The sequence below is a fragment of the Macrobrachium rosenbergii genome, chromosome 59 (assembly GCF_040412425.1).
Source record: "Macrobrachium rosenbergii isolate ZJJX-2024 chromosome 59, ASM4041242v1, whole genome shotgun sequence".
NCBI classification, from domain to species: Eukaryota; Metazoa; Arthropoda; class Malacostraca; order Decapoda; family Palaemonidae; genus Macrobrachium; species Macrobrachium rosenbergii.
In genome coordinates this window covers 35,982,114-36,006,086 of record NC_089799.1, presented here as the reverse complement: position 1 = coordinate 36,006,086, position 23,973 = coordinate 35,982,114, and the positions used below count along the sequence as shown (strand labels likewise).

At 35.8% G+C, this 23,973-nt stretch overlaps 1 protein-coding gene and 1 long non-coding RNA gene across 2 annotated transcripts in view; both read right to left on the bottom strand.

Moving 5' to 3' along the window:
• Window positions 1-10,208: 10,208 nt before the first annotated feature.
• LOC136837341 (uncharacterized) lies at window positions 10,209-14,000 on the bottom strand. The gene is made up of 3 exons (XR_010852655.1): window positions 13,855-14,000; window positions 12,784-12,871; window positions 10,209-10,505 (listed from the first exon to the last, which is right to left on the bottom strand). It is a non-coding gene; the product is annotated as an uncharacterized lncRNA (long non-coding RNA).
• Window positions 14,001-20,614: 6,614 nt separating this feature from the next.
• The window catches only part of LOC136837338 (uncharacterized), a 3,530-nt gene continuing 171 nt past the window's right edge, over window positions 20,615-23,973 (bottom strand). Inside the window, exons 1-2 of the mRNA XM_067102086.1 lie at window positions 23,755-23,973; window positions 20,615-23,524 (exon numbers count right to left, since the gene is read on the bottom strand). The exon at window positions 23,755-23,973 is cut by the window's right edge and continues 171 nt beyond it. Of these exons, the coding sequence (XP_066958187.1) occupies window positions 22,205-23,524; window positions 23,755-23,907 (1,473 nt within the window). The 5' untranslated portion in view covers window positions 23,908-23,973 and the 3' untranslated portion in view covers window positions 20,615-22,204. The remainder of the gene's footprint in view (window positions 23,525-23,754) is intronic.

Sequence of the window (23,973 nt, the reverse complement as noted above, 5' to 3'; positions counted from 1 at the left end):
CAATAACTTTTGGTATTGACGCAATTTTGTTTTCTTTTATTGATATCTGGTATATAGTTCCTCTCACTTCAATAGCCGTCTGTCAGTGCTATGTGTCTGTTGGTTCTCATTTCATTAAAAAAATAAAAGTAAGATATCAATAAAATGGAATTTATAAGCCAATAACTGTGTGTCTTTTCAATTTAGGTAGTAAATGATAAGTACTTGTTTTTAAAATGCCAACTAAAGTAATCTACTCAGAACCCCGGGTAAAAATGTTTTTAATTTTCTTTACCCACTACTATCGTTTCCTTCGCTTCTCTTATTCTTCCCAGAGAAAACATCATATTTCCAAGAGGCAGGAGAGCAAAGTGAACGATGAATATATCTGAACCCTTAAAGAATACATTCCGTTCTTCGGCAAGACTTTGCTCGTGGCTATCTTCATGCAATATAGGCTGAATATCTGCATCTCAGAAAGAAAGAAGTATTTTTGAAACTCAAATGTATTCTGTTCGAGGTTTATGAAATGATGTTGAAACTCAAATGTATTCTGTTCGAGGTTTATGAAATGATGTTGACCCTTTCACGGACGAACGGCTGGGAAGCCTTTGGATAGATCAGAAATTGGAGGAAAATGTGTACTGATAAAGTAGGTGGGTTTCCGAATGATTGTTTGGTCTTAGGTTGCCGTTATAGAAAACAAGTATGAACTATCACGCAGTTCTTTATTCACTCTCTCTCTCTCTCTCTCTCTCTCTCTCTCTCTCTCTCTCTCTCTCTCTCTTCTCAATATGCAAATAGCAAAAGTTTCGCTTTGAATTCTGTTGATTAACCGTCAATGTGCTAGCGAACTATGGCTGCAGATATTTGCATTATCGTCAGTGGAAATCATATTACGTATCTGTACACGCCCCTGTTCCTTGCTAAGACCATTGATTCAGGCCTCAAAATACTCCAAGATTTTTTCATTCCTTGCTCAGTGAAAAGTGTTGCTGTTTATAAGCAGGTCGAGATGTAGTATCTAAGGTTACATGTTTATTGTGACTATCCATTCCTAATGTTTTTTTTTATTTATTCAATTATTGTTTTTACATCTTTACTAGTATATTAATAAGAATTTTCTCCTAGTGTAAAGTAACAGATTAATTCTGTTATATATATATATATATATATATATATATATATATATATATATATATATATATATTTGTATAAAGTGAATATTTGTATATTTGTTTGTCCACTAAAGAAATCTGAACCACTTGGCAGACCCTGGCAAAATTTTGCACACGGCCTCCATGTCACCCCAGAAAGGTTTATAACTCAAAATCAAACCCCTACCTCAGCGACAGACATACGAACACGGACAGAACAAATGAAATTTTCGTCTTTAGTCCACCTTTTCTTCAGTAACATTATGGGAGTCGCCTGTAGCTTGGGTGGAAAGCTCCAGCTTTTCTGTTGGTGACGTCATTAAACTCCTCCCACTGCAAACTCTGAGACCTATGGTAGCCTGACAAATGCGAATTTCCTCATTAATTCGTTAGTTTGTTCTTTTTACCTTTGGAATTCGCTATAGCTCCTGTTTCGTGACGTTACAGTGATGTATTGCGTTATAATGACGTATTTCGTTATAAAGCCGGTTTAAATGAGGTCTGGAATAATTGAAATATCACATTGGACACTCGAGTAGTTGACAGTTGGAATTAATTATCGTGTGAATACAGGAATGTAGATCATTGCATTTGGAAATCTTCCGAAAGGCATCTGCAGAATTTACGTGTGTGGAGGGTGAATGTATATAGTGCAAATAGGGGTTAAATTAAGAAATGGCAACTACTGCGCTTCGAGGAAAATCGAAGTGCTCACAGCTTACACAGCAAGTCAATTTCGTACCTTTGGTTGATGTAGGCATACGCGGTAAGGAATAGTATTCCCATTGTTTTGAAAATAAAATTATTGTTTATGGTTATATATTAGAATGATATATATTCATTTCTATCTTTTATCAACACGTATTTATTCAAAACAATAAATAACCAATTACCTAACATTTCTCCGAGAAGGGATTTTGTTTGATCCATGATTGCGTTATTACCGAAGGTACGAATTGCCCAACTCTAAAGATGCCGTACGGACATGCTGAGCGGTAATTTTTTCCTAACGATCCGTGTAACTTTATACTTAATTCTACGCTGAGGAATTTGATGTCATTGTAAAGATAATGAGTTATAATTTATTGTGTTATGTTAAAAACGTCCCTGAAACCAATACAAAGAATACATATCTCGAGTTGAAGTTAACTGTATCGAAGTGTTTTGTCACTTTTTTTTCCTTAACATGATGAGGGGGTGGAAGGCTAACTGTTGCAGCAGCTATTCACTTGATAATAGGAAAGAAGCAAAAAGGCATAACAGAGTATAGACTAAATATTTCTTATTAAAAAAAAAAGACGTCTATTCTCATACAATATTAAAGAACGAGTTTAAATTAGAACAGGGGTTGGTTCAGCTTTTCATGAATTGGAAAATGAAGTTTATTTTCATTACAGTAACACTTATCATAGAAGGGCATCATTGGCATAGGCCTATACCAAATTGTCTGTATCACATGGAAATATTGTTTAAAGTTTTTATTGTATGATTTGGACTAATAACGGCCTACAAATAGCATTGAAGGGTCTAACAGTGAAATGAGTAACGTCTATACGCAATTTATTCATATTCTGATCAGAGAGTCGGAGATACTGCCCAGATGAAATACAGTGGCAAACTTGTCACGAAATTGATGCTAACCTGTCCACACGTGCAATTACCTGTCAGTTGGTCGGAAATTATTTAGGTAATACCATCAGTTCATCTGTTCCGGAGAGTGGACTGTCTCCACCCAGAAACTGTTGTCTACATGTAAGTTTTAACGGCAGCTTTGATGAACTGACAGAAAAAGTAACAGGTAAACTTGATCGTGAATACACGGCCTGAGGTTGTTGAATTCAGTAATAGTGATCGAGAGAGAGAGAGAGAGAGAGAGAGAGAGAGAGAGAGAGAGAGAGAGAGAGAGAGAGAGAGAGATTTTATCGAATGTCATTCAGGGTCTTTCCGGGCAGCGCCGGGTTGGTCAGCTAGTATAATATATATATATATATATATATATATATATATATATATATATATATATATATATATATATATATATATATATATATATATATATATATATATATATATATATATATATACTGTACACACTAATAAACACAAACACACATTAACTTTTAGTATAAAAGGGTTATTTAAAGAATTTTATGTTCATAAAACTGAGGCCATATACAGTTCTAAACTTTTATAGAAGCAGCTGAAATGGAAACCATTCTCGTAGGAGTTGCAGCCTGCGATGGAATTTAATTGAATATTGTTGAAGCATTGTCCATATCCTTTCCCAGCAGTTCTAGGGTTGAAGCCAGAGGTCTCAACCCTTCGGTATAAGGATATTAATGGAGTCATTGTATCATTAATAATGGGTCTTTTGATTGCAGTGTTCCTCCAAACTGCGATTAAGAGGCCATGGGTTTCATTTACATATATTTGGCCCAACGCCCCGCTTCTATTTTGTTTGTTTCTTATACATTTTCATATCTATGTTATCATTTACGTTTTATCTTTTTTTTGTATTTCACTTAGCTTTTTTTTATCTAACTTTTTTTTTTGTGAATACCAGGTTAACTTTATTTCATGTGAGTGTATGTCCTGTGAAATGGAAAACTCATTCTTTTTAAATAAAATTACTTGTTAATTGGTTAGTTTATATTAGGCTAAATTCACTGTGGGAAAAGATACACAAACAAATATAAAGCACTTGGAATGAAAAGTCTTCCTTAGAGTATTCATACAAACCATTAAATCCATAAATTCATCCAGTCATCAAAACCATAGAATCAAGAAGCATGGAAATCACTTTCATCTATTAAATGGGTTGATGCATCAATGGACAGCTTTCCACTGAATTTCGAAAGAAAAACAATTCCTCTCCAAGTAATTAGTCAAAGGAAAAATTAATAACTGGTACTCAGAGTGGATGCGTCTTAAGTCCCCAGGATTGTGTCTTTCGATTAACAATTGCTTTATAGTTTGGGAGTTAAATTATAACCCGGATTTTAGCTCAATGTAGAATTTCTGGGTCTAGTGTTTTTTAGACTGCCTTTTTTTATTTTGGAATTATCCTAGCGACACATGCAACTGGTTTCAAGTTGCATGTGTTTCAAGCCTTGGGATAATTTACGACATATACTGTCTTCAAGTTGCATGTGTTTCAAGCCTTGGGATATTTTACGATATATACTGTCAATCATTTCTTATCTCCATTGTACCTTTACTGAGAGTGGATATATTAAGAAACATGCATCAGTCATTCTGTGGGCTATTCGTTTGTCAAAAATTACCAACAGAAAATATTTATCGAAATTTTCTTGGTATTCATTCTTGTCGTTTGCTAGCTTGATCACAATAAAGTGAAAAAATGCGTAAATTGCTTAAATGCTGATTTTTGATTCCTACTTAATGATTCTCTAAGCTATGGACTGACGCTTTGTTTTGCATCTGGAAAATGAGCAGGCTGTCAGCTGACCTACTTAAAAATTCCATGAATGAAGATGGACCGAGTTTATGAAACTCAGATGATCTGATATAATGATTAACTATAAGAAAGTTGGGTAGTATAGATCATTAGAATATTTCTACAAATTTAAAGTTAGAGTTGCAATGATCCTCTAACCACACAAAAGCATCCAGAAGAGATGACCTGCAATTCCAAGTTTTTTAGATGAGTGTAACCTCTACTTAGGTGGTAAAAGGCAGCTCCCTCTTTCTTGGCCCATTGCTCTAATTCACTGAGAGAGCTGATGTAGCAAATCAACCAAGCCCTTATGGTTTTCCCTTCCATAGTCTGTAGTTAAGTTTTAAATAACAAAAGAAGGGTATTTGTATGTTGCTTGATAATATACTCTTCGGCAAACTGTTTTCCCCAGCCGCACCTGTGTGCCGGCATCCAACGACAGAAACATCTCTACTACAATGTTTCTATAAAAATATACATTCTAAAGTGTAGCGCAAGTCACTGTTTAACATAAACTTCATCCAAGGCTACAGTACATTTTGAAAATCAACAAGGAATAAAAAAAAACTTGCGTCCTGTCGTCGCTTTAAACTCATTAAAAGACTTGGAGCTATTCTTTATGTTAAAGAAAAAGTAGGCCTTTTGACCCGTGCTCAGAACTCTACAGATTTTATTCTGTGATGTATAGCAGGGAGTAATTGCTGAACATAATTCAAGGATGCTGTGTAATAGATTTATTGTTTTATACGTTCGAGAGTGGTTTCTGTAACAAAAAAATCTTTCCTCGATGGCAATAGCAGTTGATGAGTATCGGAGCCTCTGGAACCCTGTCAAGTTATGAGACAGGATAGTCTACTGTAGATGGAAAGTTCCAAGATATCTCACTAAGATCCTACAGGGAATCAGTATTTCCAATTAGGTCATCTTTTATGAAACTCTTATATTTGTTCTGTTTTCTCAGTTTGTGTTATTTACAGTTATATTTAACAACTGCATTTTCCCCTCTGTTCGCAAAAGTCAGTCCTCTTCTGATATCTATTCTTTTGAAATTCTAAATTTTGGCTTCTCAGATAATCAGTCTGGTCTTATTCCCACTTGATAAAAATCTGGGTAATATCTATATAAATGTTCTCTTACATTATTTTAAGACTTGACTTAAAAATATCTCTTTTGGATTTTCTCTTAAAATGCAAATAAAGTTTCTGGGAAAGTATACCTGGATTTACAACTTCAGTTCATTAGTTCATTTTTTAAGCAACTAATTATTTGTCAGTCTGTCTAAAAAATATTTACATCACTACCAAGCTACTGGTCAAATGCCCTAAATCATATGGCCTCGCAATGATATGCAGAGGAGGACATGGATCTGTATCAAAATCTTTTAAGAGTCATCTTTTGGGAAAAAAATAATTTTGCATTAGTAACAGAGAGGTTGCCCTGACGCTGCTTACCTTATGCCAGGTACCACTTGTAATGGAACTTGTCCATCAACGTAGCATACAGAGTAATAGAAAATTTGATAAATAGGCAGAATTTTATCCCTATGGTATTTCTCCACGTTTTAAAGAGCAATGTGAAAAACGAAATAGATGCACTATATATGTATGTATTAGGTACCCTCACAATCTAATTTGTATAATTTACTACAGCTACACACACACACACACACACACACACACACACACACACACACACACACACACACACACACACACACACACACACACGTACAGACGCTCGCAGAATACACCTCTCTGATGAAATGACCAGATCTGGGAAGAACTACTTCTTTACCAGCATATCTGTCTTTCTTGGTACTTTTATTTTTATGGCAACAGCAGGTAATTGGACAGCACTTTGCTCAGTGTCTGGACTCTCAGTGGGAACCTTGCACAACCCCGGGTTGATCGTGTGCAAATTACAACAGGAAAATGGACCATTACATCTTTAAATTTTCGATGTGATATGTCGCCCTTGCAACAATTAATTTTCCGCTTGATCGAGTTAGTTGTTCACTGGCTTAAGACGTAATCATTATTCTCTAATGATCCAGACCATTAGAGAGAACTAGAGTCCTTAGGTGTTTTCGTGACACCTTAAAATCACCAGAAAACTTGCTTAAAACTGAGACGTAGCAAGACGGCAAAATATGTCAGATTTACTCACATAAATTGCAGTGTCTTATATATTTTCCTAATATCATTATTGAGAGACTCAGAATCGATTGGGAATTGCATCTTTCATGGCTATGTAAAGAGGCGAGGTAAAAAAAAAAAAAACACCAATAACTGTGTTATTTCATTTCAATGAATACTGTGAAAAGAATGATAATGAAACCACATCACAAAAACTTTAGTACGCCCCCACCACATAAAATAGTAAAGAGCCAGGGTGCATAAACAGCCGGTAGTTGTTAAACTCCTATGGAAAGCTCATTCACAACACACATTTGCAAGCTCCTTGCCCGACTGTGACTACACTTCCTACGCATCTAATCTACCGCCAAGCACTCCGTCTTCAGAGAACGCACGGTTTTCGTACTTACTACCAGTACTCCTTAACAGTGATGTTTTTCCAAAAACAATGATTTTCTGAGACTTTTTAGTCAGAGTTAGAACGATTACTAGTGTATTGAATCCATTACTTTTATATTCCACGACAACCGCTTTTGTTATTCATCCTTGATCACAGAGCCTCTCTGTTTGTCTGTCTCAAGTAATTTCCTTTGTGTGACGGTTAAAAATGTTTATCACTCACTACGGCTACTGCCATAAACAAAACACACACACACACACGAAAGAAGACTCCATAAAATTCTAAAACTCATTCATTTTTCATATGGTATATACCGTACATATTTTGCAACAAGAAGACCTTGAAACTCCAAAGTTATGAATGGTAATTGTCGTTTTCAACATGTTATCAGGTTCTGGATTCCACTAAAAATTATTTTCAACATTAAATTGTTTGGCTACCATGAAATGTACAAAAAAAAATGATTTAACCCTTTCCGGTCTCGGGACTTCTGGGAGAAGCCATCCCTCTCTCTCGTACTAGGTGTTGAGGGCTTCTCACAGAAGCCCACCCCAAAACCATCCATAACTTTGTAATAACCGATATAGCGTCCCCAAAATTTATCCAATCCATAGCCTGTTTTCTCTACCTGAGCTCTATAAATTAAAGAAATCCTTTCTCCCGCCCCCACAATCAATCCATAATCTACCCCCGAAAATAATATTCAAAACTACGCCAAAAGTTCGGCTTCTCTCTGGCAAGACTAGCTCATTTCGCGCGCGTTTCCCAAGTGAAAGTCGCTTCTCGCTAGTTGCTGGCTTTGTTTCCACTCACGTGTTTGTAACGCTGTCGCCAAGTCGCCCTACATCCCCAAAATTTAATTAAGTAATTAGTGCTCTTCCCTCAGATCCGATATCTCATTTTCTGACTGAGAAAAAAATTTTCACTGCAATCCATATTTGTAAAAAAAAAAAAAAAAAAAAAAAAAGTCATTCATTGTACGATAAGCTAGCTGCGTTCAATCAACATGTAGAAATTGAAAACGTCTCCCCGAGTCATAATGATGTCAGTTAGTAAACTGCTAATGAATTCTCTCTAATTTAACAGAAATAAATCCTTTGTGAAGGCTCATATATATAGTAATGTTGTTCAGTGTAAAACAAAAATGCAGTAAAATACAAAATTACTGAGCGAACCATCAACCATAAATTGAATTTCTTCAACATATGTCAGCAACATCGTACAGAGGGATTATATTGTGGTCCAGGTACATTTACAACCGGTGCACCTTTTCACCTGTAAACTAAAGGTCTTGCGGATCGGCACACCCAAATTCCAGGTGGCATTATAAAGGTTGTTTTTGACCACAAGGGAGGAGTTCCCCATTCCTAATCTAGGTCACTATTTCCTGGACACCTGCTGTCATTTTCCTCGTAGTCCTCAGTCCTCTACACTACGTGGCTATCGATAATTATAGTTCATTTCGATATGTTCAGCACAGATTATTAACCATTGTATGTGTATGTGTGTGTGGGGTTGTGGGCGCGTGCATTCTCGTGGGCCTGTGGGCGGAATGGATTGCAGGCCGCAGTATATTAAAAAATTTCCAGCTTTTCATTGTTTTGAGTCAAAGTACAGCAGTATAATTTATTTCCAGACCATTGTGCGAAGTTTTACGCTGTATAATCACGACTTCTTTCTGTGACTTTACTCCTGTGATTTTATTACCGTCCACCATTATTTAATGGTGACCTTTTTTTCGGGCGCAGTTCATTTGGGCGAATTTGGGCATTAGTCAATATATCATTTGGGAGACTATTCATTATATAGTTTGGGAGACAATATCAAAATCCTGCAAATTGGAACTAATCATTTGGGCAAATCAGTAAGGAAAGAGAGGAAGTATTTTGGGACATGTTTTCACGTGGTAACGCTGTAATCGGTTGGCGGATAACACGGTAGTTACGTGGTTAATAATTGGCAGTAGTCATCAGTATTAGTTATTCATTACTCGGCTATGGAAGGAAATATCTCAAACACACCTACGAAAAAGGTGCTTTGATATTTTCTGGCTTTTCTTTTTGTAGACAATATTGAAGAATGTTTCGTGGCGGTGCACAAACAAAAACCAGACGTAAAGCCAGAATTAGGTGACTAACCTTACCTATCCGAAGTTTGCGGATCGTAGCCAGGATAAAAGGAAGACCGATTTTTATAAGTTTTTGTCCTAGCACTCAGTTCTAAAGCAAACCCAATTTACTCAATTCTAAAACTTAAGTATTACCAAGACAAGTATTACCAAGACATTTTCAAAACTAAGCACAACCCCATCTTCACGAAATCCTCAAGGCAATTTTAACATTCAAAAACTTAAGAGCCAGAGAAGGCCACCAACTAATTAAAAGATGCATTATGCAATAATCCTGCATTTCTATCGCCTCACTTATCCGATACATAAAAGTCCAATGCTAAAGCCTGTGTTGTAGTAACCATCGACAGTCAGTAACTTAAGCTATTTACAGGCATAAGCAATAACCACTCCCTGGACAAATTACACTTATCACTATTGAAAATTTGCTGCCTGTTTAACTTTACAAACTAATTATAAACCTTACATGGCAATTTGGACTATTCGACCCTGGAAGATCTTTAAAATATTTTCTTGGCGTTATCTCATGTCAAAGTGAATTTTCACTTTGAACTTTTATCACTCAAGTCACCTTTACAAGTGTTCTCAGCCGAATGCGATCTCCAAATCGTAAGGAATGATCTTAATTACTCCTGTCATCAGAGGGGTCAAAATACAAAACCACTTTGCTGAATAGAAGTTTAAGTCTGCATAGGCTATTGCAAGTAAACACCAAAATTCGAGGTATGTTTCGTGGTTGATATACTAGAATCAACTCAGGAATTAAAAACCATTATTTCATATACTTCATTTCTCATTTACTTCATTTCTCATATCAATTTCCCCATCTTACTTCTGTTAACCAACCAATCAGTAACTACCATTCCAAAATTTCATACGGCATTCTTTGTCTTTCAGGGAGTATTACAAAGTCTACCCCATCACATGACATTTTGGGTTTTAAAAAATGGACAAAGGTTTACAGATATATTAAGCTGGTCTTCATACATGTAAATACTATTACATATCCAAGGTAGTCAGATTACAAAATTGAATAGTAGGTAGAGCACAGCATCTACTAAGTTCCAGCTGTCTGTGTAACCGAATTTAGAGCACTTCGAACCCTCACAGGGTATGCACAGCGCTTACAAGTGGAGTTGTAGTTGTCAGTGTAACCGAATTTAGAGCGCTTCGAATCCTCACTGGATATTCAGTCGCTTTCCTTTAGTTTAGTGTCGATGTTATGGTCTACTGCAGCTACACCAAGAGCCTGTGCATAAGAAAAGTAGTTTGATTTTAGAATACAATAAGTTTACATGACAAACCTACCCTCTTAAGGTAGAAATAGCCAGTCAAGTTACCTAGCAGCTATTTTAAGGTTATAATTAATACTATATCGTATGAGTAAACTTCCCCATTAACAATCCCATGTATTAGTATTATTACTTCAAACTGCCATCAACTTTCACATTAACTATACCATATATTACTACCATTGAAGGAACAAACTCCCAAAACGACAACCGGATAGAGTGCCATCCTTTAAGATATATTTAGTAGGGCACCAATCTTACACTGAAACAACTGCATCTAACTTTAGTGCTACATAACTATGGAAGGTGCCATGCAATGCAAACACTACTGTCGGGCAACTTTCGTCCTTTAGTATACAGTCTTAAGGGAATTGAAACTGCACAACCCAATGGGGCGAAAAATTATGTTGGGGAATTCAGAATAAGAAAGGGGCTCCCGAAGCAAGCTTCGGCACTGGAGGAAAGGTGGATGAAGGTAGGGGTCAACTTAAAACATGCAATGCAATCTGAACTGTATTTCCTAACGTGAAGGGTGGGGGTGTTGAGCGCATTGACGGAACAAGGTTAACAAGATTGCAAAAACTTAATTATAATTGCCACTATTAACCAGCCTATTAAAATACCTGAAAAGCCCACAACATTTTAAAAAAATTCTTTAACATCTGAAGACCTAAGCCTCTTAGAAAATCGTTAAGATCCATCTATTACTTGTCTAGTTCCTATTTACTAGTGGGAAGTTATAAAAGCATGTCAGTTACCCTACCCTATTCTCAGCTCCACTAATACATTCAAACTTACATCTCATGGCCAAACAAAGGGCTCAAGTAATGTAATACCCATTAATAACAACTTGCACTGTCAAGTGTCTCCCTAGGTCTGACTAGGTTTTTTACCCCAGTCTATTCCCAGCATCCTTAAGAGATAGACCAGAGCTTTTATTACCTTTATTCTAACCCCCCCCCATCTACAGTATATAAAATCAGCACGTTCTTCACCCTATTCTAGCCTATCCTATTTCCAGTTCCATATCCAAGTTCCCATCAAGTCCTAGCTACACAAAAACTATCAACCTCACAGTTCTAACCTAAGTAAGAAGTTGGTTGGTTTGAAGTCCCTATTGTGCATGGTGACAAAGTCACCATGGTTGTTTTTGAACTTCCTGTTGTGCATGGTGACAAAGTCACCATGCACAACATGCAAGTCCACCTTTGCCTGGCAGGTGGCACGGCCACCCCGGCAAAGGTGGACTAGGGAAGTGGGCAAAGAAAAACTTAATGTCGACGCAAAACTTACTTAATGTCGACGCAAAACTTACTTAATGTCGACGCAAAACTTACTTAATGTCGACGCAAAACTTACTTAATGTCGACGCAAAACTTACTTAATGTCGACGCAAAACTTACTTAATGCCGACGCAAAACTTACTTAATGCCGACGCAAAACTTACTTAATGCCGACGCAAAACTTACTTAATGCCGACGCAAAACTTACTTAATGCCGACGCAAAACTTACTTAATGTCGACGCAAAACTTAATGTCGACGCAAAACTTACTTAAAGTCGACGCAAAACTTACAAAACGCAAAAACTTACTTAATGTCGACGCAAAACTTACTTAATGTCGACGCAAAACTTACTTAATGTCGACGCAAAACTTTTGCAGCCGAAATAATTACTCAAGAGCTTTAAAAATTGTCAGTGTTCAAAAACTTAAAATTCCAAAATTAGAGAATTAACTAAACTTTACAATTCTAAAAAAAAAAACAAAGCTAGCTGAAATTACAAGATCAAACCACAAGGCAAAAAATTTAAATATAAAAAGTTTAAAACCACTAACTTAAAAAATAACCTAGATTTACGCCACAAACTTTCAAAAATTACCTTCCACACACATTAAACTAACAAACTTCCACACACAAACTAACTCTTGATGCTAAAATATGACTAATAAAAAATAAACACTTTAAAAACAAGAAGTTCTGAAGCTGAAACAAATCCTAAAATTTCTTGAAATGTTCAAAGCTGGAAAAGTAAAATTTTAAATTTTGCAATTTTAAAGAAAAGTAAAATTTTCAAGATTCTCAAAACTAAGGTTTTGAATCTGAAAAAGAAAAACCAAACTCATTAAAACAAAGCCTAAACTTAAAATGAAAACGGAGTTTTGATTCTGAAAAACAAGCTAAAAAATGGTTGGTGGTTGCTCAAGTCACTCGGCTGAAAAAAAACAAATACTTACCCATTAATCCTGTTTAGTCGTAAGCCATCGGTACATTAAGATAATTCAATCTACTCATTGTGGCACGCTTATTTAACGACACCCTGACCTGAAATAAAAGAAAATATTAAAACCCCAAAATGTTCTTGCAAGTGGAAAGAGCCAAAGGCTGACTATTTGTTACAATAAGCTGGGCCATCTAATAAGTTTTAAAATACTAAGACAAGGAGCAGCAAGCAAGTAATTATAAGTTTTGATAAGCGTTATTACCAGTTTATTGCCACTTAAGCCTACTTAAGTTTAAATCAACTTAATATGCCCCATATTAGGAAGGCTATCTTAGTCGAGTTATGCCTCTAAGCCTCAAGAAACTTTAAACCCTATTGCATCGTAAGACTTGCTCTATTGCAGTCTAAAGTCGAAATGAAAATATCCGTAGCAATGCTTAAGATTGCTAGTATGGTTCAAAGTGCATAGAAATACCACTCAAAGCAATAGAGTTCAGCGTAGTAATAAATAAGAAGCTTCGAAACAAGTCTTAAAAACCATGTTGAAAGGCAGTCTACAACAATACTTAACCATTTTGAACAGCTATTGCAGTTATTTACAACAAAGAATCGAAAATACAAATATTTAAAGATACAAAACCCGCAAACGGAAAACTCACACATTTGTATGTTATAACTCAAGTACCACAATCTAAATATTTAAGATAAATATAAAACGCAAAACTAGCAACTAGTATCCACTCGCCAAACCAACAAACCTTGAAGCACGCCTTCACGCATAAAACCTCGCAAAGTCTATTCACAATACGACGTATCTGAGAAACTGCTCAAGCTTCTCCAGACCTCAAACTAATATTGTAAACAGAAGACATGCAAGTAAAGCAAATGGGCGATTTGAACCTAGAACAAATTGTAAGTCAGGCTAGAGAGCATTTGTACACTGCGCATAAGATTATACAACAAAATACCGCCCAAAGTGAAGATCACACAAATGAATTTTAAAAGACTACTCCCCTGTTTTGCAGGAGCTACGATACTGACGAAAAAACACATACCACAACTATAAAAATAAGAAGCAACTTACTTTGAAAACGTACAAGGGCCCGTCAGAGAGGGAATCATCCTTGTGGAGAACTGTACACTAAACCCAAAAACATGAAACTAACGATCTGCCAGTAGAGTACGGCCGAGATCTCAAACGCAAGTGAACGAGAAAGTCGAGTTTAGTATCAACGAAACCTGTCTTACCAAGCTGGAGACTCAACAACATTGAAACAAGCTGTTCTTGAGGATAACAGCCAACGACCCCTGCAACTGCCTGTTTGTGGGACGTCACTTGATCGCCCTTTCGCCACCGAAGTAGTTTAAGGCGATGATCAGAAATTCGATAGAAATTATTATTATTATTATTATTATTATTATTATTATTATTATTATTATTATTATTGAGAGAGTTGCCAGGCACTTTCCTTTTAGTGAAAAAATTATTCCAATTATGTATCAGTAGTATTAGCCCATCTGAAAAAAAAATTATTATTATTATTATTATTATTATTATTATGCAGATTGGCCATTTACTCTTCCTTTTTAGCAAACTACATGAATTCTGTATCGGTGTTTGGTCTTTATCTGGAATTATTATTATTATTGTTGTTGCTGTTGTTTTCAGCAGTGCTTGCGCATAAGAGTTCGTGAATGTATACGTTTTACTAGCGTACTCAATTTAGTATACTGTATTGTGTTCATCTTATCGTTCATCGTATATGGCCCGGAGCTGAAACAAAGGATATTTTTATCATTATGTTATTAGTTAATGCAACATGGCGTCACAATGACATGATCATAGACAAAATTAGTATAGAACACTTTTGTTAAGGTGATTCAACGGTGAGATTATCAACTCGCACCGATGAATGCAAGGTAATTTTTATAATTAAAATTATTACTAATAATAACGGTGCGTAGGTTCTTAATCTGCTACGGTAAAAGGCCACCTTCAGCGATTTGCCATATGGATTCAAGGCTTGCAGTGATAAATATATCCCAAAATTAGGGGAAATTGAGAAGGTAGGAGGACAAAATGGCATTAAATAAATCATTATATCAGTCGTAAGTGATATAATTAGCGGCTAATTCGAACAGTGGTCAATGAATTTACTGAAACCAGATCATAATGATCGATCGTCGCCTGATATTCGAATCCTATTTCGATAGTATTAGGCGGAGCTATGAAAACTATTATCAGGATTATACACTATATATATATATATATATATATATATATATATATATATAGATAGATAGATAGATAGATAGATAGATAGATAGATATTAAGCCACCAATATACTTTAATATCCAGTTCACTGCGCCTATATATATATATATATTAAGGAATAACTTACATCCAAGAGGAATTATGATTAATAATGTTTCGTCACCAGTTCTCAAGAAAGGTATAATTTGACATCGACTCTGCTGTATAGGCATAATTCTCTTTTATTTTGATGGACATTAATAAGAGCATTCTCTACGATTCTTCGATATGAAAGCGGAAGGGTAGTCAGGTTCGGTGTCCCTATCGACATGTTCTTAATGCGTCTACGCAGGGGAGTTTTCTTATGTTGGTATATCCCTTATTTTGTTATGCCCATTGGTTTGAAGAGAGATCTGTCTTACTGGCTTGGTTGATGGCTTTTCCGCCGTCATAGTGAGGCAGCTGGTTGAGTTGTTTACAGATGAAATCGACTCCTTTGTTTATGTAACCGTCAGAACAGGTTCCCGGTCCTCCGAGAAAAAAATTACACTGATACCTCAGTCTTCATTGAAATTGCAATGTCATGATAGGAAATGAATGCAGGAAATAGAGAACGCTGGTCTCCTACAGACGTTGAAACTGTACTTGAATGATTCCTTATTGATATATCTAAGAAGGCTAGTTCCTGTCCTTTTCTCATTCAGTTTTGAACTTAATGCTAGAAGTGAATTTATTTTGCTGCCAATAGATACCAAAATCTTCTCAACTATTATTCCAGAACGTGAAAATGTCACCAACGTGTCACACCAAAACCACTTTGGGACTGAGTCATTAAAGTGCATGCAGACATTGGCTAGATTAATTTAACGTTTTTTCACTGCCCAGAGGAAATAGGTCTTCGTAAGGAGTTTATTTTTTCCTTATGAAATTCAGGATGTCGTTTACAGGAACCTTTGTGAATAATGATTCTGCGTCCTGGCTTATGAGCGTTATGTCGTTCACTGTAATATTTAATTTCTGGAATTTCTGAATAGAGTCCTCTGCGTGTTTTATAAACTACCTAGGAAATGTGTCATCAAACCGAAGTTTCTGGTAGAGTAAAAATGAACGAGATTTAATTTCACAAAACAGGGATTCAGAAAATGCCTTTCTTATGGGTTATGGAGAGTCCGTAGAAATATGGTAACGAGTTGTTGACGAATTCAGGTAAGAAAGTCACAGGTAAAAAAGTCAAAGAAAAAAAAGTCATGCTTTAGGCGCCGATGCTGACCGAGTAGGACTTCCCCTAACTACTGAACAAGATAATCACGACGATATAAACTATATTGACCGGAGATCGTTGAGGATATGGAATTGATAGTCACAAAGTTTATACTTGTTAGGCAACTATCCATAGGAAATCAACTTCTGAATCACCTTATAACTACTGAATGTTCGTTTAAGATTGACTTTTCGCTTCTACTTAATTAATCTTGACTATTTTAATTTTCGTTTATATATGAAGAAATAAGTTTGGAAACATGCGAAAGCTCATGTTATTAATACATTTGCATATGTATATACAGCTATGGATTTCGTAATCACCATAAATTCTTTAACATTTTACTATTGCATACCACTATAGCCTTCTGAATGAACATACTCGACAAAAGCCGAGGAAGAAATACCAGTGAGGTTTATACCCTGGGGAGGTGAAAGCCAACAGCTGGTGGATCTATGCCCAAGGAGATGAATAGCAATGTGGATTATGACCACACCCAGATCGGTTTTCCTTATCCAGAATGTTGAAAAAAGACTGAATGTAGAAGTGAGAAAATATGAAGAAGTCAGACAAACAGACACGACAAGAAACCAGCACTGCAAGAACTGACAGACAACACCAGAATAAAATGCAAAAGCAACACATGTCGGTATCTAATAATAGCAAAGGCTGTATATATAACAACCAAGCCGACGCTGAACGTCCAGATGGAAGGAGTTAGAGCAAGGCCTCCCCACCAACTGCCCGAGGGGAAGAACACAAGGTCAAGGTCACTCCATAAAAATCCCGAACCAAATACTTCAGAAGAAATCAATACATTTATTAGACCCATAAGAACAAGAAACAATGTAAAACAATGTAATAAAGTAGTTTTACAATGGAATTGCATTATGTAAATATAATGTACATAATTAACCACCCCCTAAGTAACTAGGCATTGTAAATATAAATAATAACCCCAAATCCCTCCCCAGTCACATTCCCATCATACCCATACACACACAAATATACTGTATATGACACATTCTGCTACCGTTGTAATCTGCAGTATGTTTATATACTAAAAGGTCCTTCTGTAAATTCTCTCTACGAACTTTTTTATGTCCTGTATTCTCTTGTAAGAAATTTTTAATATTTTGCCCTTCACTTGGTTGTACTGAACTGAACTACACAGAAATTGCATGACTTCCTGTTCTCCACCTTTTGTTTGCTGCCGTATCTGTGATAAACAGCAATTTGTCTTTTCTAACTGGGCTGTGATAAGTAACATCAGTTGTTACTGAAACAATGATAGTTACCCCACGTGCAAACCACCGTTGCAGCAAATCGGACATAAACAATGAACCAATAATAGCTTCGGCTTGGGAAACAGCAAATTGCTGTGATTCATAACTCACTCGCATTATACAAAAGGTGGTGATACGAATTTGCGGGTTTTTATTTCAGTTCAATACAAGATGAGGAAGTGATGATAACTGCTCAAGGTCGCTTCTGTTAATTGCCTTGTCGTTCATAAAATATTAATTTATTTCGACTGAAATATTTACCATGACTATAAGTAAGGAATGTTCTATCTACTTACGTAAAATTTATTACATTTGGTTAACCAGAAAATATATTTTTTGACCTTTGAAGACAGAGGAAGAGAATAAGAAATGCTAAAAATTATTTTTGGTCCTATTTCATCACATCTAAAACGGTGGTAGGTGTTATCTTATTTCTGAGAACTTTTGATATACTTTAGAATGAACTATCAGCTTTCCAATGGTACCACTTTAGTGATAATAAAAATTGCACGGCTAAAATTAGAAAGCATTTTATGGAAACTTCCAATGCGTCTAAATCTTCAACTGTTCACCTAGGAGTGAGTGACCAGGACCTGAGCGTAAACATTTGGTCGACCCGTCTGGGCAGGACAGGGTTAATCTAGTACATGCATATATCTTGAGAGATCAGTTGTTATACTTTGCCTATAAGGAATCCATCCGCTTTACGGTGATGCCAAGGAAAGTATTTTGCCATAGCCTGAAGTGTAGGAAATTTTTGGTTAGCAATTACCGAAGCTCTTTAAATTTGCTAGTCTCTCCACAATCAATGCATTGTTTGATGCGAGAACACAAACTTTTTTAAAGAACAGAACGAAAATCATCTTATTTCAGCATTTGGTCTCGATCTGTTCTTCATGAAACATTTTAATCTCTTATTTTACATCAGATTATTAATTTTTTTTTACAAGAACTTACGAAACTGCAAAATATATGGTCTACTCACGTCAGGCTGGCTTCTAGTTTATCAGAATTCTTAACCTTTTGAAAATATAAATTTTTAATGCTTTCATTTATTTGGGACGGAAAGTATTTTCTGTTGACTGTCTTCTTCTTTGGCAATTTCACTTTGACGTTCTGTGATCAGATGAATCAGCAAACAGATGCTATCTTTTCTCTTGTTTAAGAGTAATGGAAACATAATATCTCGAAGCACTCGCGTTTCATGTTTTTATTCAGAATCTTGTTGTCAAACCAGAAGTTTCTTTGCGCGTAGCCAGGTGGACTTCCTATTGTCAGAATTGAATTTTCTTCTCAAATGAGGATCCACTGATGCTTTGCACATCGTTGATTTAGAGTGACTGTGATGCAAGTGGTCTTGGACGTAAACTCAGTCTTCAGTGAAGTGTAAGGTAGTGAGTGTTTGGTATGTTTTCTAAATTATCCCTAGTCTTCCTTCTACTGATTATATCGATGGAAGGATAAAAGAATTGTCGACATGTAAAGCAACATAACATTTCTGTATAATATAAGGATATGTAAACTACATCTTTACGTAAATACCTAAGTACGCATGTTGGCCACATAGAGCAACCCAAATGATGGATTTACACGTTTGAGTCTGCCTTCATATCACATGTGTGACCTTTAAATAACTGGCATTTCCTTTAGTTTGAGGAGATTTGCAGGTATTTATTGATTCTTCCTCTGGTTTTTCATGACTCAGTATTTACTATTTGGCTTTTATTACTCCTGACATCCTCAGCAAATAAGTAGCAAGATCGCCGTATCTACTCATCGTTTCATGCTTATTTCAAAACGATATTGGGAATAAACCTATTTCATTGCTCTTTTGCTTAGATGCATAGCTTCATGGATCATGCAAATTATAGCAAACTTTGGCGATGTTGTTTTGAGTTGAATTATTAAAATCAGGTAGAAAATATTATAGAATTCCAAGTAAAATCCCAAAATCCCAACTGCAAGGAGATTATCAAGTTTCGTCCCATTACTTACGATTTCTAAGTATGTGATCTTTTTTTCATGCTCATGTTACCATCAGGTATGCAAACGCAGTCATTATATGAACCTAAATTGTTGTGCTTTGGAATCTCTGATTACCAGGAAATCGGGCCAGAATGAGTTACTTGTGTTCTCCATTTCATTTTTTAGATTTACTTTTCAGGAATGTTCATAATTCTGATAGTCACAAAATGCTTGTAAAGAAGAGCTTTTTACATTCCACTCTTCCCATTGAAAATTCCTAAATTATTCCTGACGGGTAATTCAGTATCACCTGTTATACCCGTAACGGAAATATTGCATCTATAAAATATCTATGTAGCATATCATGGCTATTATTGTTAATTTCCCACAGCTTCAGAGACCAGCCATCAATTACAGTATAAACAAGAACAGGGCAAGTCTTGAACGGATTTTGGTTCCTGAAACTCAAATTGATGATAAGAGAAGGATAACAAAATGTTATGAGCGTTTAGTTTCAGAAAAATAGCTTTAAATACTCAAAACCCTTGGAAGTAAGAAGAATAATGTAAAAGACGGAGATATTGAGGAGTTGCATTTCTTTTGAATTAACTAAATGGGAGCTCACTAAAAGATAAGTAGGAGTGGAAATTACCCCAGTTTTCCTACCTCTGAGCTTCGCTGTCTGACAGCTTAATGGCCTGTCCACACTAGCGGCATGCGAGCATGCCCGTCGGGCACTTCCAGCTGTTTATATTTTCTTTCGCTTCTGAAGCAGTGTTACCAGACAATCTCATCGGGTTATGGGAACGGTGTTTGCCCGTCGGGCAGTGCCCGCTAGTGTGGACAGGGCTTAACCATGGCCACCGAGAGAGAAGGCCGGCTCGATGGGGGCGCGAAGCAGGGAAGGTAGTCCGATGGTTGTGCTTTAATCCGCATTCGGATGAACTTTCTTAAACATTTGTGAAGCCCTCTTGACTTGCTATGGTATAATTGATAATCATTCATAGGAAATAAAAGAAATTACTTGAGGTTGATATATAAAAGAATTAATTTATGGATGATAAATAAAAGAAGTAGTTTAAGGATGATAGAATTATAATGCTAGTAAAAAAAAATAGTACATTAAGATAAGTTATATACATGTAAGTTAACAAAAAGAAGCAGTGACTTTACAAAGCATAATCATAATCATAAATTGGTGCTATAAATATGGAATAAACAAAAATTTAAAAAATAATGATAATTTACTCTCTAAATTATTATTTGAAATGCTGGAAGTATTTTGGGAACAATCTTATTTTTTCGTAACAGTCTCCAACTTTCTTTTTTTGGTTAAGTTTTTGCTTGCTACAATCGAGTTATTTTCCTGACAACAATAATTATTCATTAATACATTTGTAGAAGCCCATATCATCATTTTCTCTATCTGTTCAGTGCTGTGTCCTGAGTCGCAAAATTCATTTGGAAACAGAGCCTCATCGTCCACAAGAATATTATATATGAGTGCTGAGGCAAAATTTCTCTGATCATTACAAGTTCTGAATTGAGGCATTTGTGTTAATTTATTGATTATTATATAACAATACATAACAATATTTGCTGCCGTATCATGAGGATATAATAAAGAGCCCCTACTAATTCCCGAAAGATATCTGTGATTTTCTGGAAAGATCTCCTCATCATGCGCTCCAGTGATCATTTCTTTGCAAGAATTACATTTCCCTTTTTTGTAAACAGAATAACAACAGTAGCCTGCTAAATATGTGATTATTGGAAATACCCCCTTGCAATTGTCAATATCATTCTGTGTTACTTGCAAAGATATGTCACGCAGAGTACCTTTTACAGTATGAGTGGTTTCTAAATCATTCCAATTAATTTCGTCATTAATGGCTACATGTACTGCTCTGTCATGGAATGGTAATTTTTGTTTAAGAACAGACATCATCCTCAGCTTCTTTTCACATTCAAACACCTGCCGTACAGAAATATTGTAGTGGCCACCTGCAAGCTGTCGATATTGCCCAAACCTAGATTCGAGATTGTCAGTTTGAAATTTCCCTGTCAACACATACTCCATATGTAATTCAGTCAGGCAGTACTTTGTTACCTCTAACATCGCATTGGTTGTATGTTTCAATGCTGTGAACGTCTCTTTTGTTAATGTCCCACCGAATTCTTTAGTTTCATCCCAAATTTCCAGCCAAGCATAAAAATCTTTCAGATACTGAAACTTTGCGTCGTCGCTATTATTAGTCATGGGAGTGGCATATTCATGATTCAGTCTTTTTCCTTTAAATGGACTTTTTACATTCATTATTGTCCAGCAAGTATAAAAATTCTTTATATATTCAGAGACGTGTGCAAAATAAGGTAAGCAGTGATTTTTACCCACAGTTAGCAATGCCTGAATCACATATTCATTAAATATCTGTAATACTAAATTAACATTTTGTTTTTCAAAACTTGAGGGAGACAATGCTTTTAACGAGAGCTTATATGAATGTTTCAAAAGTGAGCCATCCTCTACTTTTTGAAGTTTCTTCAAAGTACTAAAAGGTGCATAATAAAGTTTTGTTTGTATGGTATTATGTTCAACGGAGAAGGGAGGAAACTTCATTGTTTGGTTCGTATCTTTTTGAGCTACCCAGTTATTTCTGATACATTTCAACAAATGCACGGAATCATACATAAAGAAGAGAGGCCTACCACTCTGACTAGGATGATGATACACAATTGATAGTTTTGGTGGGTGGGCAAAAATGACATAGCTTTTCCATTAATGGCATTGTTATCGGTCACAACACAGAATACTGTAAAGCCTATTTTTTCCAATCCAATGATTATTTTCTTCAATATATTATGCAAAGTTTGGGCTTTCATACACTTAGTAGGAATAATATGCACAACGTCCTTGAATTTAGACCTTACGCTATTCAACATAAAAACAAATGCGCTTGTTGCAGCCTCGCTGCTATCAAAGGCTGAGCCAACAATATTTCCCCCTTTATAATCAAAATATGGTTTAAGATGAATTTCATCAACCATCAGGATCACTACTTTGTCACTGGGCAATAATGATTTATATTTATTTTTGATGTACATCAAGAAATTTGTATCATCTTGTTCCGTGGCCGGACTGAATTTTTTTGAAACAAACACCCTTTTTATAGTGGAGTAGCTAGGTAATATAAGAAATTTCTTATCTCTAAAGAGCCTGTATCCCTGGGGAGAACAATTATAGAAGACAGAGGAAAATATCACTAACTCAGATGAATAATCCATCTTATTAAGAGTCATTAAATGCAGTTGTTCACAAACAAATTTCAGTACGGTAGAATGTTTGAATGATGGTTCATATAAAAGAATGGATAAAAATGAAATCGCCAACTGAATAACACTAATGGTGTTGCAAGTTTTTGAACTTCTTTTATAGCTATCCGCTCTACTTAAGTTATCCAATATCTTTTCAAGTGTATTAGTATCATGAACTTCTACGGGAATCTTGAAGTCCCCTAATCGATTTACTTCAGTGTCTTGAACGAAAGCTTGCACTGCGCAGTTATTCTTTATCATTAGGGATAGAATTATTTTTGGGTACGGGAATTGCGCAACACGACAAATTGAAAGTCCCTCATTATTTTTTATCAAAGTCCAATACTGAGTATCTAAAAACTGTAGCTTCCCAACAAGTTCATCAACAGAATTGAATAGCCTAGAATTTGTATACAGAATGTCTGTTGCAACACTCTCTGCTATTGCAGCCTGCATCGCTGATTGCTCCTTCCTTGCTCTCTTCGAATCTGGAGATTCTCTTCGATGCGATGGCCCGGACAGATACGAGGGGCAGTTAGGTAACTGAGATGGAATGGCACCTTCACGAAGTTGTGGCATTTTCAGTTTTGTAGTTGAAGTTGTGCCAGTATTTTTGTCATAACAGGATTTTTCCCATATAATATCCTCTGGCACAAAATGTAAACTGCAAACCTGAAAACAGATTTGCAGTATATTAAAACTATTGCCCATTAACAAATATTGAAGTGTCCGAATATCACAAATAAATACATCATGGTGATTAATGCAAATGTAGTTGTGTTCATGATCCTCCTAACCTACGCATATTGATTTTAATAGCAAAACACTACACCAATATTCCAAACACTATATTATAATTTCAATAGTAATGAGGTAAATGTCAAGTGTATTTTTATACTCACTTTGCTATATTTCGTTGGGGTGTAGCTTTCTCGTTTTATGGCTCGTATCCATTTTGCTGCGAGTTCTTCGTTCTTGGGGAAAGAAAATATGTTGACTTTGGGCCCTGTCTCGTAATTCCCCTTGCAATTTGGGACAACACAATGATAAGGCATCGTCGCAGAAACACTCGCAAACTTATGTTTACTATCAATATCCCTTTAGTTCTACAAATAACGCAA